The sequence below is a fragment of the Salvelinus alpinus genome, chromosome 11 (genome assembly GCF_045679555.1).
Source record: "Salvelinus alpinus chromosome 11, SLU_Salpinus.1, whole genome shotgun sequence".
In the NCBI taxonomy this organism is placed as follows: Eukaryota; Metazoa; Chordata; class Actinopteri; order Salmoniformes; family Salmonidae; genus Salvelinus; species Salvelinus alpinus.
This window is the reverse complement of record NC_092096.1, coordinates 64,611,898-64,630,050: the sequence shown is the minus strand read 5'-3', so window position 1 is coordinate 64,630,050 and position 18,153 is coordinate 64,611,898. Positions and strand designations below refer to the sequence as shown.

The window sequence follows — 18,153 nt, the reverse complement described above, 5'->3', positions numbered from 1 at the left end:
GGAGCTCAGCCCAGTCTAGACAGACAGAGTGGACGACTGACTGGGCGCTGGTATGTGGAGCTCAGCCCAGTCTAGACAGACAGAGTGGACGACTGACTGGGCGCTGGTATGTGGAGCTCAGCCCAGTCTAGACAGAGTGGACGACTGACTGGTCTCTGGTATGTGGAGCTCAGCCCAGTCTAGACAGACAGAGTGGACAACTGACTGGTCTCTGGTATGTGGAGCTCAGCCCAGTCTAGACAGACAGAGTGGACAACTGACTGGTCTCTGGTATGTGGAGCTCAGCCCAGTCTAGACAGACAGAGTGGACAACTGACTGGTCTCTGGTATGTGGAGCTCAGCCCAGTCTAGACAGAGTGGACAACTGACTGGTCTCTGGTATGTGGAGCTCAGCCCAGTCTAGACAGAGTGGACGACTGACTGGTCTCTGGTATGTGGAGCTCAGCCCAGTCTAGACAGACAGAGTGGACAACTGACTGGTCTCTGGTATGTGGAGCTCAGCCCAGTCTAGACAGACAGAGTGGACAACTGACTGGTCTCTGGTATGTGGAGCTCAGCCCAGTCTAGACAGAGTGGACAACTGACTGGTCTCTGGTATGTGGAGCTCAGCCCAGTCTAGACAGAGTGGACGACTGACTGGTCTCTGCTATGTGGAGCTCAGCCCAGTCTAGACAGACAGAGTGGACGACTGACTGGTCTCTGGTATGTGGGCTAGCCGTCTAGACAGAGTGACAACTGACTGGTCTCTGGTATGTGGAGCTCAGCCCAGTCTAGACAGAGTGGACACTACTGGTCTCTGGTATGGGAGCTCAGCCCAGTCTAGACAGAGTGGACGACTGACTGGTCTCTGGTATGTGGAGCTCAGCCCAGTCTAGACAGAGTGGACAACTGACTGGTCTCTGGTATGTGGAGCTCAGCCCAGTCTAGACAGAGTGGACGACTGACTGGTCTCTGCTATGTGGAGCTCAGCCCAGTCTAGACAGACAGAGTGGACGACTGACTGGTCTCTGGTATGTGGAGCTCAGCCCAGTCTAGACAGAGTGGACAACTGACTGGTCTCTGGTATGTGGAGCTCAGCCCAGTCTAGACAGAGTGGACAACTGACTGGTCTCTGGTATGTGGAGCTCAGCCCAGTCTAGACAGAGTGGACGACTGACTGGTCTCTGGTATGTAGAGCTCAGCCCAGTCTAGACAGACAGAGTGGACGACTGACTGGTCTCTGGTATGTGGAGCTCAGCCCAGTCTAGACAGAGTGGACAACTGACTGGTCTCTGGTATGTGGAGCTCAGCCCAGTCTAGACAGAGTGGACGACTGACTGGTCTCTGGTATGTGGAGCTCAGCCCAGTCTAGACAGACAGAGTGGACGACTGACTGGTCTCTGGTATGTGGAGCTCAGCCCAGTCTAGACAGAGTGGACAACTGACTGGTCTATGGTATGTGGAGCTCAGCCCAGTCTAGACAGAGTGGACGACTGACTGGTCTCTGGAATGTGGAGCTCAGCCCAGTCTAGACAGAGTGGACGACTGACTGGTCTCTGGTATGTGGAGCTCAGCCCAGTCTAGACAGAGTGGACGACTGACTGGTCTCTGGTATGTGGAGCTCAGCCCAGTCTAGACAGAGTGGACGACTGACTGGTCTCTGGTATGTGGAGCTCAGCCCAGTCTAGACAGACAGAGTGGACGACTGACTGGTCTCTGGTATGTGGAGCTCAGCCCAGTCTAGACAGACAGAGTGGACGACTGACTGGTCTCTGGTATGTGGAGCTCAGCCCAGTCTAGACAGACAGAGTGGACGACTGACTGGTCTCTGGTATGTGGAGCTCAGCCCAGTCTAGACAGAGTGGACGACTGACTGGTCTCTGGTATGTGGAGCTCAGCCCAGTCTAGACAGAGTGGACGACTGACTGGTCTCTGGTATGTGGAGCTCAGCCCAGTCTAGACAGACAGAGTGGACAACTGACTGGTCTCTGGTATGTGGAGCTCGGCCCAGTCTAGACAGAGTGGACAACTGACTGGTCTCTGGTATGTGGAGCTCAGCCCAGTCTAGACAGACAGAGTGGACGACTGACTGGTCTCTGGTATGTGGAGCTCAGCCCAGTCTAGACAGACAGAGTGGGACAGTCAATGGTCTCTGGTATGTGGAGCTCAGCCCAGTCTAGACAGACAGAGTGGACAACTGACTGGTCTCTGGTATGTGGAGCTCAGCCCAGTCTAGACAGACAGATGGACGTGCCACTGGTCTCTGGTATGTGGAGCTCAGCCCAGTCTAGACAGACAGAGTGGACGACTGACTGGTCTCTGGTATGTGGAGCTCAGCCCAGTCTAGACAGACAGAGTGGACGACTGACTGGGCGCTGGTATGACAGAGTGGACGACTGACTGGTCTCTGCTATGTGGAGCTCAGCCCAGTCTAGACAGAGTGGACAACTGACTGGTCTCTGGTATGTGGAGCTCAGCCCAGTCTAGACAGACAGAGTGGACAACTGACTGGTCTCTGGTATGTGGAGCTCAGCCCAGTCTAGACAGAGTGGACAACTGACTGGTCTCTGGTATGTGGAGCTCAGCCCAGTCTAGACAGAGTGGACAACTGACTGGTCTCTGGTATGTGGAGCTCAGCTCAGTCAAGATAGAGTCAAGTCTCCAAACCAAGGTCAGGCTTGAGACCTCCCTCACTGCAGCTCCCTAATCACACACTGTCTTCTCCCTGGAAGGGATCGAATTGGTGGGTTCAAAGGCACCAACTGCAGAGATCTGTTGATCTAAACAATACATGGATGGGAATTTACAATAGAATTGGTGGGTTTAAGGGTATCTGTATTTTGCAGCAAATGCAAAGATCTGTAGCAGTATTTATTTATTGATCCTAAATGGAGTACCAGATGGGCCTATCCCATTGGTTTCATTCCTCCAGGCACACTCAGTCAAGCGCAGATCAAGTTTTTGAAATATTTCTATACATCTAAGTGGTAGATGAATGGGAGACAACAATAGGATGGGAGGACGTGGATGACTTTGAGATCTGTGGATGGCTTTGAGATCTGTGGATGGCTTTGAGATCTGTGGATGGCTTTGAGATCTGTGGAAGTTGAACAGACGGAAACGATCAGTGTTAGTTAGAGCATACACATCCATCTGGACCGACACCGCATTGGGGTTTATGGATGCTGTTTGTTTATGGTCAATTGGAGGCTGGAATGCATTTGGACCACAATGCACTCTGTTAGTCAGCTCGTGTGAATCGTCAAGACAGATTAGTGGTGTGATACGAACAGGCTGTTGGTTGTTGAGTAGGTGTGTGTGTGTGTGTCCAAAGTACTTGACCAGACCTTGAGTACCTCTAATCTCTTACATCATTTCATAACAGAGTGATGGGGTCACGACTCCCGTCTCCATCTCAAGTAACTCGCATTGAGTTTCAAAACGCAGATCTAAAACAATCATATCTCTGAGAGTTATTAATGTTGCTGTTGTTGCTAACTTTTTAAGGATGAAATGAGCGCATTCTGATAATGCTGAGAGGTTCGGGCCTTCCAACATCGACAGTCCCACAACACCAACGCAAACCACAACACCAACGCAAACCTAACATCCGGCTTTTGTGTTTCGAGGTCGAGATGTGAAGTGCCGTATTTTGCCTGCAGAGCTTATTGTTCAATTGTCAAGATCGAACTCTTTCGTTCTTACTTTTCTTCATTTCTCTGCCATTTACAGTCTTGAAGTCTAGAAGTGTTCCACTCGCTCAGCTGTCTTTTATTCTCTTGTCCTCCCTGGGTGCAGCGGGGAGTTTTCGTGCGGGTTAGAAGGGGTGGGGGAGCGGTTGTGGAGTTTAGTGGGCCTGTGGTCTTGCCAGGAAATGAGTTCACCACAAAGCAGTGTTTCCCAGAGGAAATGTGATAAGGTTCTGGGGTCGAGCCACGTCTATGAGTTAGTTATAGATGAGAGAGAGAAAGGGAGTATATAGATGGAGAAAGGGAGGGAAGATGGGGGGGTGAGGACAGAGAGGGGGGTAAATGGGGTGGGGGAGAGGGAGATAGATTGGGTGGGAGAGAGGGGGGGATGAGCAGAGAGAGGGAGGGTAGATGGGGGAGAGAGGGAGGGTAGATGGGGTGGGAGAGAGGGGGTGGGCAGGAGAGAGACGGAGGGTAGATGGGGGATAGAGGGAGGGTAGATGAGGGAGAGAGGGAGGGTAGATGGGGGAGAGAGGGAGGGTAGATGAGGGAGAGAGGGAGGGTAGATGGGGGAGAGAGGGAGGGTAGATGGGGGAAGAGAGGGAGGGTAGATGGGGGAAGAGAGGGAGGGTAGATGGGGGAGAGAGGGAGGGTAGATCAATCAATCAATCAATCAATTTTATTTTATATAGCCCTTCGTACATCAGCTAATATCTCGAAGTGCTGTACAGACACCCAGCCTAAAACCCCAAACAGCTAGTAATGCAGGTGTAGAAGCACGGTGGCTAGGAAAAACTCCCTAGAAAGGCCAAAACCTAGGAAGAAACCTAGAGAGGAACCAGGCTATGAGGGGTGGCCAGTCCTCTTCTGGCTGTGCCGGGTGGAGATTATAACAGAACTATGCCAAGATGTTCAAAAATGTTCATAAGTGACAAGCATGGTCAAATAATAATCATGAATAATTTTCAGTTGGCTTTTCATAGCCGATCATCAAGAGTTGAAAAACAACAGGTCTGGGACAGGTGGCGGTTCCATAACCGCAGGCAGAACAGCTGAAACTGGAATAGCAGCAAGGCCAGGCGGACTGGGGACAGCAAGGAGTCACCACGGGCGGCAGTCCCGACGCATGGTCCTAGGGCCCAGGTCCTCCGAGAGAAAGAAAGAGAGAAGGAGAAAATTAGAGAGAGCCAAGATTTTCAAAATGTTCATAAATGACAAGCATGGTCAAATAATAATCAGGAATAAATCTCAGTTGGCTTTTCATAGCCGATCATTAAGAGTTGAAAACAGCAGGTCTGGGACAGGTAGGGGTTCCATAACCGCAGGCAGAACAGTTGAAACTGGAATAGCAGCAAGGCCAGGCGGACTGGGGACAGCAAGGAGTCACCACGGCCGGTAGTCCCGACGTATGGTCCTAGGGCTCAGGTCCTCCGAGAGAAAGAAAGAGAGAAGGAGAAAATTAGAGAGAGCCAAGATTTTCAAAATGTTCATAAATGACAAGCATGGTCAAATAATAATCAGGAATAAATCTCAGTTGGCTTTTCATAGCCGATCATTAAGAGTTGAAAACAGCAGGTCTGGGACAGGTAGGGGTTCCGTAACCGCAGGCAGAACAGTTGAAACTGGAATAGCAGCAAGGCCAGGCGGACTGGGGATAGCAAGGTGTCATCATGCCCGGTAGTCCTGACGTATGGTCCTAGGGCTCAGGTTCTCAGAGAGAAAGAGAGAACGAGAGAATTAGAGAGAGCATACTTAAATTCACACAGGACACTGGATAAGACAGGAGAAGTACTCCAGGTAACCAACTGACCCTAGCCCCCCGACACATAAACTACTGCAGCATAAATACTGGAGGCTGAGACAGGAGCGGTCAGGAGACACTGTGGCCCCATCCGAAGAAACCCCCGGACAGGGCCAAACAGGAAGGATATAACCCCACCCACTTTGCCAAAGCACAGCCCCCGCACCACTAGAGGGAAATCCTCAACCACCAACTTACAATCCTGAGACAAGGCCGAGTATAGCCCACAAAGGTCTCCACCACAGCACAAACCAAGGGGGGGCGCCAACCCAGACAGGAAGATCACGTCAGTAACTCAACCCACTCAAGTGACGCACCCCTCCTAGGGACGGCATGAAAGAGCACCAGCAAGCCAGTGACTCAGCCCCTGTAACAGGGTTAGAGGCAGAGAATCCCAGTGGAGAGAGGGGAACCGGCCTGGCAGAGACAGCAAGGGCGGTTCGTTGCTCCAGAGCCTTTCCGTTCACCTTCACACTCCTGGGCCAGACTACACTCAATCATATGACCTACTGAAGAGATAAGTCTTCAGTAAAGACTTAAAGGTTGAGACCGAGTCTGCGTCTCTCACATGGGTAGGCAGACTGTTCCATAAAAATGGAGATCTATAGGAGAAAGCCCTGCCTCCCGCTGTTTGCTTAGAAATTCTAGGGACAATTAGGAGGCCTGCGTCTTGTGACCGTAGCGTACGTATTGGTATGTACGGCAGGACCAACTCGGAAAGATAGGTAGGAGCAAGCCCATGTAACGCTTTATAGGTTAACAGTAAAACCTTGAAATCAGCCCTTGCCTTAACAGGAAGCCAGTGTAGGGAAGCTAGCACTGGAGTAATATGATCAAATTTCTTGGTTCTAGTCAGGATTCTAGCAGCCGTATTTAGCACTAACTGAAGTTTATTTAGTGCTTTATCCGGGTAGCCGGAAAGTAGAGCATTGCAGTAGTCTAACCTAGAAGTAACAAATGCATGGATTAATTTTTCTGCATCATTTTTGGACAGAAAATGTCTGATTTTTGCAATGTTACGTAGATGGAAAAAAGCTGTCCTTGAAACAGTCTTGATATGTTCGTCAAAAGAGAGATCAGGGTCAAGAGTAACGCCGAGGTCCTTCACAGTTTTATTTGAGACGACTTTACAACCATCAAGATGAATTGTCAGATTTAACAGAAGATCTCTTTGTTTCTTGGGACCTAGAACAAGCATCACTGTTTTGTCCGAGTTTAAAAGTAGAAAGTTTTCAGCCATCCACTTCCTTATGTCTAATGGGGGAGAGGGGGGGGTGATGGGCAGAGAGGGAGGGTAGATGGGGTGGGAGAGAGGGGAGAGGAGGAGAGAGACGGAGGGTAGATGGGGTGGGGGAGAGAGGGAGGGTAGATGGGGGGAGGGTAGAGGGAGAAGGGGAGGGTAGAGGGAGAAGGGGATGGTAGAGGGAGAAGGGGAGGGTAGAGGGAGAAGGGGAGGGTAGAGGGAGAAGGGGAGGGTAGAGGGGGAAGGGGAGGGTAGATGGGAGGGTAGATGGGGGGGAGGGAGAAGGGGAGGGTAGATGGGGGGAGTGTAGATGGGGGGAGCGTAGATGGGGAGGGAGAAGGGGAGGGTAGATGGGGGAGAGGGAGAAGGGGAGGGTAGATGGGGGGAGTGTAGATGGGGGAGCGTAGATGGGGAGGGAGAAGGGGAGGGTAGATGGGGGAGAGGGAGAAGGGGAGGGTAGATGAGGGAGTAAATACATAGATGGAGAGAGAAAGAGAGAGAGGGGGAAGATAAATGAGTGTAGATGGAGAGAGAGAGAGGGGGAAGATAAATGAGTGTAGATGGAGAGAGAGAGAGAGAGAGGGGGAAGATAAATGAGTGTAGATGGAGAGAGAGAGAGGGGGAAGATAAATGAGTGTAGATGGAGAGAGTATTGAAAAAGGCAGGAAGGGTTTGAAGAGTCTGTTGACGCATCCGTCACAATCTGTCTTTTGAATGGGCTGCGTCTCAATCCACCCCATCCGCCGATGTCAGGCTTTCTATGTCAGGCTTCCGTGGAAGATGGCCGAGCTAAAGTGGTGTAAATCGGCCTTCGTCCAAACGGTTTGGCTTACAAACTAATATGACCACTCTATGGAAAGATGAGACTCTCACGAATATGATTTGCTCTACGACCCCCAAAAGCCCCACGGGACTCGTCTGAAGTCAATACCAGCCGATGTGCCAACTTCTGTCTGTAGCGTCCAAAACGTTTTGGCTACAAACTAATATGACCCCCACAATTTTCACGGGACTCGTCTGAAGGTAACCCGGTACCCATTTAAAAAATGAATGCAAGTACACTACATGACCAAAAGTATGTGGACACCTGCTTGTTGAACATCTCATTCCAAAATCATGGGCATTAATATGGAGTTTGTCCCCTCGTTGCTACAATAACAGCCTCCATTCTTCTGGGAAGGCTTTCCACTAGATGTTGGAACATTGCTGCGGGGACTTGCTTCCATTTGCTTCGGGCACTGATGTTGTGCGATTAGGCCTGGCTCGCAGTCGGCGTTCCAATTCCAATGGGGTTGAGGTCAGGGTTCTGTGATGTCAAGTTCTTCCACACCGATCTCGACAAACCATTTCTGTATGGACTTCGCTTTGTGCGTAGGGGCATTGTCATGCTGAAACAGGAAAGGGCCTTCTGCAAACTGTTACCACAAAGTTGGAAGCACAGAATCATCTATAATGTAATTGTATGCTGTAGCGTTAGGATTTCCCTTCACTCGAACAATGAAAAACAGCCCCAGACCATTATTCCTCCTCCACCAAACTTTACAGTTGGCACTATGCATTCTGGCAGGTAGCATTCTCCTGGCATCCGCCAAACCCATATTCATCCATTGGGACTGCCAGATGGTGAAGCGTGATTCACCGCTCCAGAGAACATGTTTCCACTGCTCCCGAGTCCAATGGCGGCGAGCTTTACACCACTCCAGCCGACGCTCGGCATTGCGCATGGTGATCTTAGACTTGTGTGCGGCTGCTTGGCCATGGAAACCCATTTCATGAAGCTCCCGACGAACAGTTCTTGTGCTGACGTTGCTTCCAGAGGCAGTTTGGAACTCGGTAGTGAGTGTGGCAACCGAGGACAGACGATTGTTACGTTTCCACTTCACAATAACAGCACTTACAGTTGACCGGGGCAGCTCTAGTAGGGCAGAAATTTGACCAACTGACTTGTTGGAAAGGACACATCCTATGACAGTGCCACGCTGAATGTCACTGAGCTCTTCAGTAAGGTATTCGGTAAGCTATTGCCAATGTTTGTCTATGGAGAATGCATGGTTGTGTGCTCGATTGTATACGCCTGTCAACAACAGGTGTGGCTGAAATAGCCGAATCTACTAATTTGAAGGCGTGTCCACATACTTTTGTATATATAGTGTTTGTAGGTAGTTTTTTGCCAACAAAAATAAGGGGTTAAAAACAATATATCTCCTAGGTATAGGACAGACACTTAAAATCCTTATTCCTTTTCAACTTGTTTTGGACTGTCTGTTTTATGAAGGTGCTATTCATTGCGTTTCTATGGGCTATAGTAGTAAAGTCATTATTTTATCAAATCATTTAGTTCTATATGTTAGCTTAGAAGAACGCCCCCTTTTAGAGGTTAAAGACATGGGCTAATGGGAAGTTATGCAGATAGACTGAAGAAGCATTTTGGTGATTAATCTGTGTTTATCATTAACGGTTAGTGTTTGTCAGTTTGCGGTTTGGCTGGGCCTAGTCAGAGTGGCTGAGAGTTGGGGCTGCAGACTGCATGCTAATAGTTCTCTTTCACCCTGGTCATTGAGCTAAATGGACTGTGGCTACTAGAATGCAGGCCCAATACATAGCATCATTCAGTTATAGCAGTATGTTAGTCTGTATTTCAGAACTCAGCACTTTAGTTTATTCAGCTACCATTTCCCTTTTGGCCAGTAAGTGTAGTTTCATCGTATTGATTTTGCATTCAGCTTTTCCCCGATCTAGATGGATGCATACGGTGTTACTGCTAGTAGTAATCTGGTCCAGTCCTGCAGGATGTGTGTCAAGGTTAATCTTGACCTTTTGGGAGTATTGCCCCACATCCCAAATCCACTGTGTATCGTTCAGTATAAATGCTTTGATCATGACACAGTGACACATCATTTCTGACATAGCTCTGCACTGTAAAACAACACACAGAAATTGTTTTATCGCTCCTCCCTTTTATGAACAGGCACATATTTCCATTTTGCCTTTACCGCCTTTGTGGCTTAGCCGCGAGAAATGTCCCGTAGCACTGGCGTTTCACAACTGTGGTAGATTTTCCCCTAAAAATGACAGCTGCAAAATACAATTAGAGCGGACTTTTCCATGAGAAGAAACAGGGGGGTGGAAGGCTTTATCGGAGGTAATAGATGTAACTGCTTGTTGTTGGCGTGAGAGGTCGTTGTCATGGTTACAGCAGGTTGTCAAGTGGACCTTTTATAGGACGGGCTTCCAGGCGACATGATGCCGATAATGGGGCCTCAGTTTTTACCTGCGCATGTGACCTGGCTAGGGAAACCCTGGTCACCTGACCAGGTAGGACTCATGGCCTTAGATATAAAGCCTAGTGAAGAGCAGGTGGGAATGGAGTCAACCAGGATTATACATAGTGAACAGTAGGATTTATTAACAGACTAAACACACAAAGAGAACCTCAGAGAGTGTTAACAACACCCCAAAGAGAACCTGAGTGTGTTAACAAAACCCCAAAGCGAGCCTGAGTGTGTTAACAAAACTGCAAAGAGAACCTGAGAGTGTGTTAACACCCCAAAGAGAACCTGAGAGTGTGTTAACACCCCAAAGAGAACCTGAGAGTGTTAACAACACCCCAAAGAGAACCTGAGAGTTAACAACACCCCAAAGAGAACCTGAGTGTGTTAACAACACCCCAAAGAGAACCTGAGAGTTAACAACACCCCAAAGAGAACCTCAGAGAGTGTTTACAACACCCCAAAGAGAACCTCCGAGAGTGTTAACATCCCAAAGAGAACCTCCGAGAGTGTTAACACCCCAAAGAGAACCTCCGAGAGTGTTAACAACACCCCAAAGAGAACCTCTGAGAGTGTTAACACCCCAAAGTAGTGTTAACACCCCAAAGAGAACCTCCGAGAGTGTTAACACCCCAAAGAGAACCTCCGAGAGTGTTTACAACACCCCAAAGAGAACCTCAGAGAGTGTTAACAACGGCCCAAAGAGAACCTCAGGGAGTGTTAACAACACCCCAAAGAGAACCTCAGAGAGTGTTAACACCCCAAAGAGAACCTCAGGGAGTGTTTACAACACCCCAAAGAGAACCTCCGAGAGTGTTTACAACACCCCAAAGAGAACCTCAGAGAGTGTTAACAACGGCCCAAAGAGAACCTCAGGGAGTGTTAACAACACCCCAAAGAGAACCTCAGAGAGTGTTAACACCCCAAAGAGAACCTCAGGGAGTGTTAACACCCCAAAGAGAACCTCCGAGAGTGTTATCACCCCAAAGAGAACCTCGGGGAGTGTTAACACCCCAAAGAGAACCTCTGAGAGTGTTAACAACACCCCAAAGAGAACCTCGGGGAGTGTTAACAACACCCAAAAGAGAACCTCCGAGAGTGTTTACAACACCCCAAAGAGAACCTCCGAGAGTGTTTACAACACCCCAAAGAGAACCTCAGGGAGTGTTAACAACACCCCAAAGAGAACCTCGGGGAGTGTTAACAACACCCCAAAGAGAACCTCGGGGAGTGTTAACAACACCCCAAAGAGAACCTCGGGGAGTGTTTACAACACCCCAAAGAGAACCTCAGAGAGTGTTAACAACGCCCCAAAGAGAACCTCAGGGAGTGTTAACAACACCCCAAAGAGAACCTCAGAGAGTGTTAACACCCCAAAGAGAACCTCAGGGAGTGTTGACACCCCAAAGAGAACCTCCGAGAGTGTTATCACCCCAAAGAGAACCTCAGGGAGTGTTAACACCCCAAAGAGAACCTCTGAGAGTGTTAACAACACCCCAAAGAGAACCTCGGGGAGTGTTAACAACACCCAAAAGAGAACCTCCGAGAGTGTTTACAACACCCCAAAGAGAACCTCCGAGAGTGTTTACAACACCCCAAAGAGAACCTCAGGGAGTGTTAACAACACCCAAAAGAGAACCTCGGGGAGTGTTAACAACACCCCAAAGAGAACCTCAGGGAGTGTTAACAACACTCCAAAGAGAACCTCAGGGAGTGTGTTAACACCCAAAAGAGAACCTGAGAGTGTGTTAACACCCCAAAGAGAACCTGAGAGTTAACAACACCCCAAAGAGAACCTGAGAGTTAACAACACCCCAAAGAGAACCTGAGAGTGTTAACAACACCCTAAAGAGAACCTGAGAGTGTTAACAACACCCCAAAGAGAACCTGAGAGTGTTAACATCACCCCAAAGAGAACCTGAGAGCGTTAACAACACCCCAAAGAGAACCTGAAAGTGTTGACAACACCCCAAAGAGAACCTCAGGGAGTGTTAACAACACCCCAAAGAGAACCTCAGGGAGTGTTAACAACACCCCAGAGAACCTCCGAGAGTGTTTACAACACCCCAAAGAGAACCTCAGGGAGTGTTTACAACACCCCAAAGAGAACCTCGGAGAGTGTTAACAACACCCCAAAGAGATCCTCGGGGAGTGTTTACAACACCCCAGAGAACCTCCGAGAGTGTTTACAACACCCCAAAGAGAACCTCGGAGAGTGTTAACAACACCCCAAAGAGAACCTCGGGGAGTGTTAACAACACCCCAGAGAACCTCCGAGAGTGTTTACAACACCCCAGAGAACCTCCGAGAGTGTTTACAACACCCCAAAGAGAACCGCGGAGAGTGTTAACAACACCCCAAAGAGAACCTCGGGGAGTGTTAACAACACTCCAAAGAGAACCTCAAGGAGTGTGTTAACACCCCAAAGAGAACCTGAGAGTGTGTTAACACCCCAAAGAGAACCTGAGAGTGTGTTAACAACACCCCAAAGAGAACCTGGGAGTGTTAACAACACCCCAAAGAGAACCTGGGAGTGTTAACACCCCAAAGAGAACCTCAGGGAGTGTTAACAACACCCCAAAGAGAACCTCGGGGAGTGTTAACAACACCCCAGAGAACCTCCGAGAGTGTTAACACCCCAAAGAGAACCTCAGAGAGTGTTAACACCCCAAAGAGAACCTCAGGGAGTGTTAACACCCCAAAGAGAACCTCAGGGAGTGTTAACAACACCCCAAAGAGAACCTCGGGGAGTGTTAACAACACCCCAGAGAACCTCCGAGAGTGTTAACACCCCAAAGAGAACCTCCGAGAGTGTTAACACCCCAAAGAGAACCTCCGAGACTGTTTACAACACCCCAAAGAGAACCTCAGAGAGTGTTAACAACACCCCAAAGAGAACCTCAGAAAGTGTTAACAACGCCCCAAAGAGAACCTCAGGGAGTGTTAACACCCCAAAGAGAACCTCCGAGAGTGTTAACACCCCAAAGAGAATCTCCGAGGGTGTTAACACCGCCCCAAAGAGAACCTCAGGGAGTGTTAACAACACCCCAAAGAGAACCTCCGAGAGTGTTAACACCCCAAAGAGAACCTCCGAGGGTGTTAACACCCCAAAGAGAACCTCCGAGGGTGTTAACACCCCAAAGAGAACCTCCGAGAGTGTTTACAACACCCCAAAGCGAACCTCAGAGATTGTTAACAACACCCCAAAGAGAACCTCAGAGAGTGTTAACAACACCCCAAAGAGAACCTCCGAGAGTGTTAACACCCCAAAGAGAACCTCCGAGAGTGTTAACACCCCAAAGAGAACCTCTGAGAGTGTTAACACCCCAAAGAGAACCTCCGAGAGTGTTAACACCCCAAAGAGAACCTCAGGGAGTGTTAACACCCCAAAGACCCATAAGAAGCTATTTTCCTACCCAAGTTATCGCTCTCCAGCAGAGAATTCTCTTTGTATTCTCTCTCTTTCTGGGTGAAAACCAGCTCTGGGAACGCTCAAATCACTGCATTGATTGTCAACGGAGAAGATATTTATTTCCATGCGCTTGGAGAGATTATGAGATAAACATTTTATTGCCGCAATTATGTTATTTTAAGAGCTGAACGCAAAGACCCCAGTGCGTAGTAGCGCCGGCCAGATGCATCACGTCAGTGAGGTAGTTTATCCTCACGCCCTAGCTAGCTAAGTGGACTAGAGTAAACAACCACAAATAAGTGTTATTTTCCATCCCACTCCTTCTCTTTAACTTCTCTCTCTGTCTCTCTCTCTCGCTCATCTCCTAAGTGGAAAAGCATCACTTCTTAGTGAAAAGTCTTTACATGTTGATGACCTGTGTAACACTGAAGTGTAACACTTCAAAGCCAATCACTAGTTAACTCAGCGGATAACTAAATTAATGACTTCCTCCCATTGTCTTACGTAGAGATAAGACGGCCACCATATTTACGGGGGTCAGAATAGCTACTTCCTGTGGTTTTGCGCTGCCGTAACACACGTATCGCCCTCACTGTGGTACTCTCCCATAGACCACAGTGAAACGTAACAGATGCCTCTCTGTTTATCACACTACTTACTGTACAAGCTAACGTCTCTCTCTATCTCTCTCTGTGTGTGTGTGTGTGTGTGTGTGTGTGTGTGTGTGTGTGTGTGTGTGTGTGTGTGTGTGTGTGTGTGTGTGTGTGTGTGTGTGTGTGTGTGTGTGTGTGTGTGTGTGTGTGTGTGTGTGAGAATGTGTTCGAGGTAGATGTGAGCACACTACTGTACAAGCTTACGTCTCTCTCTCTCTCTCTATCTCTCTCTATCTGTGTGTGTGTGTGTGAGGTGGAATGTGTTCGAGGTAGATGTGAGCACACTACTGTACAAGCTAACCCAGTGCCTCTCTCTCTCCCATCCAGCCTCCAGACAACGGGCCTCCTCCTCTCCCCAGCTGCTCTCTCCCAGAGGGTTACTATGAAGAGGCCGTCCCCCTCAGTCCTGGAAAAGCCCCAGAATACATCACTTCCAGTGAGTTTACAAAATATAGGCACACATACATGTGACTAAGACACACACACACACACACACACACACACAATGAAACCTCACACATGTGAATAAAACACACACACACACACACACACACACACACACACACACACACACACACACACACACACACACACACACACACACATGAAACACTCACACATGTGAAGAAAACACACACACACACACACACACACACACACACACACACACACACACACACACACACACACACACACACACACACACACACACACAGTCTTGTACAGCTAACCTTGTGGGGACATACAATTCAGTCCCATTCAAAATCCTATTTTCCCTAACCCTAAACCTAACCCTAATCCTAACCCGTACTCTTACCCAAACCCTAACCTTAACCCTAACCCTAACCCTAACACAAAAACCTAAACTTTATCCTAACCCTAAACCTAACCCTAGCTCCTAACCCTAACCCTACAACTAACCCTAGCTCCTAACCTTAATATTTAACTTAATTCTAACCCTAACACTAATTCTAACCTTAACCCTAAACCCCCTAGAAATAGCATTTGACCTTGTGGGGATTAACAAAATGTCCCCAGCTGGTCAACTTTTTGTTCGTTTACTATTCTTGTAGGGACTTCTGGTTCCCACAAGAATAGTTAAACAGGTCCACACACACACACACACACACACACACACACACACACACACACACACACACACACACACACACACACACACACACACACACACACACACACACACACACACACACACACACACACACACACACACACACACACACACACACACACACACACACACACACAATGAAACCTCACACATGTGAATAAAACACACACACACACACAATGAAACCACACATCTTGACCCCCCCCCCAAGTGAGGACTGAACACACATTTACTCAGGACACATATAACCACTCAATATCTAACACATTCTACCTGGTCGTCTATCACTCAGACTATGATTCTGACCAGATGAGCAGTTCGTATGAGTCGTATGACGAGGAGGAGGAGGATGGGAAGGGGAACAGAGGGAAGAAGATGCGTCACCAGTGGCCTAGCGAGGAGGCCTCCATGGACCTGGTCAAGGACGCACGCATCTGTGCCTTCCTGCTGCGCAAGAAACGCTTCGGCCAGTGGACCAAGCTGCTCTGTGTCATCAAGGACAACAAGCTGCTGGTATGGACACATGATACAGATAGAGACACGCACTATCACTATCACTATCACTCTCTGTCACCCTCTGTATCGTCTACCCCCTGCAACGTCATAATTCCTCACAGACCATGCTGGTGTGTTGTGGATGACTGCTTGTGCTCACAGACATGTGCTCGTAGAGTGTCAGTTGTCCTTTACCTGTCAAATACTGAAAATTAGCTCAATAAAAAAGTATCAAAAACATGCGCACACACTTGAATAATCACATGCACCCAGAGACGGTCAAAGCCATGTGTATTTGAAAGACTTAATCCACCGGTTCTTTGACCTCTTCCTCTCTCCTCGCTCTTCCTCTCTCCTCCCTCTCACTTCCTCTCTCCTCCCTCTCTCTTCCTCTAGTGCTACAAGTCATCTAAAGACCAGACACCCCAGATGGAGCTGCTGTTATCAGGCTGTAGCATCACACATGTCCCCAAGGACGGCAAGAAGAAGAAAGACGAGCTGAAGATTGTCCACCAGGGGGCAGATGCCCTGGTCCTGGCCGTGCAGAGCAAAGAGCAGGCTGAGGAGTGGCTCAAGGTAACACAATAACCTGACACACAGATTATGATGTTACAGCAGTACACTATTGTAGTCCGAGTGGATAACAATAACCCCAGACACCAATTACAATGGTTTTCTATCAGACAATGGTCCCAATGTTACTGCGACACTGTTGTCGACGGAGTGACAGACTAATAGGTGCATTTGAGGATCCCTCATTGTTGACAAGACAATGGCAAGTTGGCTAAATAAGCAGGAACAGACTGGTACTGTGGAGAGAGATCCTCCAGTCCAGGGTACTCTTGGGGGGTGAAAACAGGATGGAGTAAATTCACTGTAAATCCTGGAGGAAGATGCTGGATATTTTTGAGAGAATAAAAAAACGATGAATCTCGTGGTATGCTTGTCCAAAGGTACAGTAGGCCACTGGTTGTTTTTCTTGGGGAGCGACTCCTTTGGTCCTGTATGAACATAAATTCTCTATTTCTGCCGTAGCGGGCGGAGTCTTCTTCTTGATACTGCGTTAGGGGCCAGAGGGTTATTTTGAACAGGTGTTTCTGATGTCAGGATGTTTGGTTAGTATCTGTGAAACAGTCTCTCTCAGATCTCCCCTCTGTTTCTCTCCCGGAGACCTCAAAGTAAAGCATCCTGCTGACTGCTTTTTCCTTTTCCACTCTGCCCCATATGTCATTCCCATACCATCGCCTTTGAGCTATTCTATTTCAATCACCAGTATGGAAGAGGCCATGGGGGGTTAAATTCAAAGAAACAGACAGACAGACAGACAGACAGACAGACAGACAGACAGACAGACAGACAGAACCATTGTTTATCCTTGTGCAGCTATTTTAAGAGCCCTTCTCCTTCCTCATTTCCCTTTTCCCCGCTCCCGCCAGCGAACTTCCCCAGCCTCCAGTTTACCGAAAGGGCCCTTTGTAACTGAGTTTGGACCCGGCCTTTTTCATACAGCACCTCAATCTGTGAATAACCCAGAGAGAGAGGCCCCGTTAAAAACCGAGCGGTCTGCTATTTCGTCCAGAGCAGACTGCTGATGGAAACAACAGCCAGTCATGTTTGCTTTCCCAACCCTATTACGTGTAAATAGTCGGTCCCTATAGGAGCTTTTTTGCAGAAATAAGGGAATTAAAAGGAAACAGTCTATTTTTTGTTCTGATTTGATTACTCCTTCCACATGTTAATTAGCTTTGTTTATTGCTTAACAGCACACTAGGGTAGCGCCGAGGTACCTGCTAGCAGCCGCAATGGACTGCGCAAATATACAAACCCAACCAGCGAAGGAATAAAAAAAACACAACATCCGTAATTATCGCTCGAGACGGGACATTGACGCATATTTGGTCAGGTGTCTGAAAACATGCACGATAAAAACACATTGAACCAATAAATGTGAACACGGAATAAACCAATACCCTTCAACCTCACCCCAAACAAACTCTGCTTCAGGTGATTAACATCTAACCCAATGAGGCTTGCAATCAGCACGCCCAATTATGTGGCCCGGCTGGCCACGGTTCAACGTACCCCGAAACGGGGGCCTGGACTAGAGGAATTGGATTGAAGGCACATGTGTTCCCCTTGCGTTATTAACTGTACAGTGAGGGAGGAGATATTATTTTGGCCAGCTCAGCATACAATTACGCCTGGGGGTGTTTGCGCACCTCACAGAGCCAAACAGATTAGTGTGGAGTATGTGTTTGGATATTAGGGCTGGACGTGGCCTAGGAGCGCTGGGGAAAAGCTCTCTGTTTCTCTATCGCTTTCTTTGTCTTTATTTCTCTCTCTTCCTTTATCGCGCACTCTTTAACTCTCTGTCTCTCTTGCGCTCTCTCCCTCTATCTCTCTCTCTCGTGCTCTCTCCCTCTCCTTATCTCTCGTTCTCTCTTTCTCTCCTACTCTGTTCCTCCATCCAGAGACGCAGA

At 48.5% G+C, this 18,153-nt stretch overlaps 1 protein-coding gene and 1 long non-coding RNA gene across 5 annotated transcripts in view; one reads left to right on the top strand and one right to left on the bottom strand.

The window, feature by feature from the left end:
- LOC139534666 (actin filament-associated protein 1-like) overlaps positions 1-18,153 on the top strand; it is a 138,687-nt gene that overhangs the window by 93,838 nt on the left and 26,696 nt on the right. For all 4 annotated transcript variants that reach the window (XM_071333982.1, XM_071333981.1, XM_071333980.1 and 1 more), the window contains exons 4-6: positions 14,374-14,482; positions 15,471-15,691; positions 16,070-16,249. In XM_071333982.1, the coding sequence (XP_071190083.1) occupies positions 14,374-14,482; positions 15,471-15,691; positions 16,070-16,249 (510 nt within the window). The remainder of the gene's footprint in view (positions 1-14,373; positions 14,483-15,470; positions 15,692-16,069; positions 16,250-18,153) is intronic.
- LOC139534668 (uncharacterized) overlaps positions 4,637-18,153 on the bottom strand; it is a 17,464-nt gene continuing 3,947 nt past the window's right edge. The window contains exon 2 of the long non-coding RNA XR_011666978.1: positions 4,637-5,378. This is a non-coding gene — a long non-coding RNA (uncharacterized lncRNA). The remainder of the gene's footprint in view (positions 5,379-18,153) is intronic.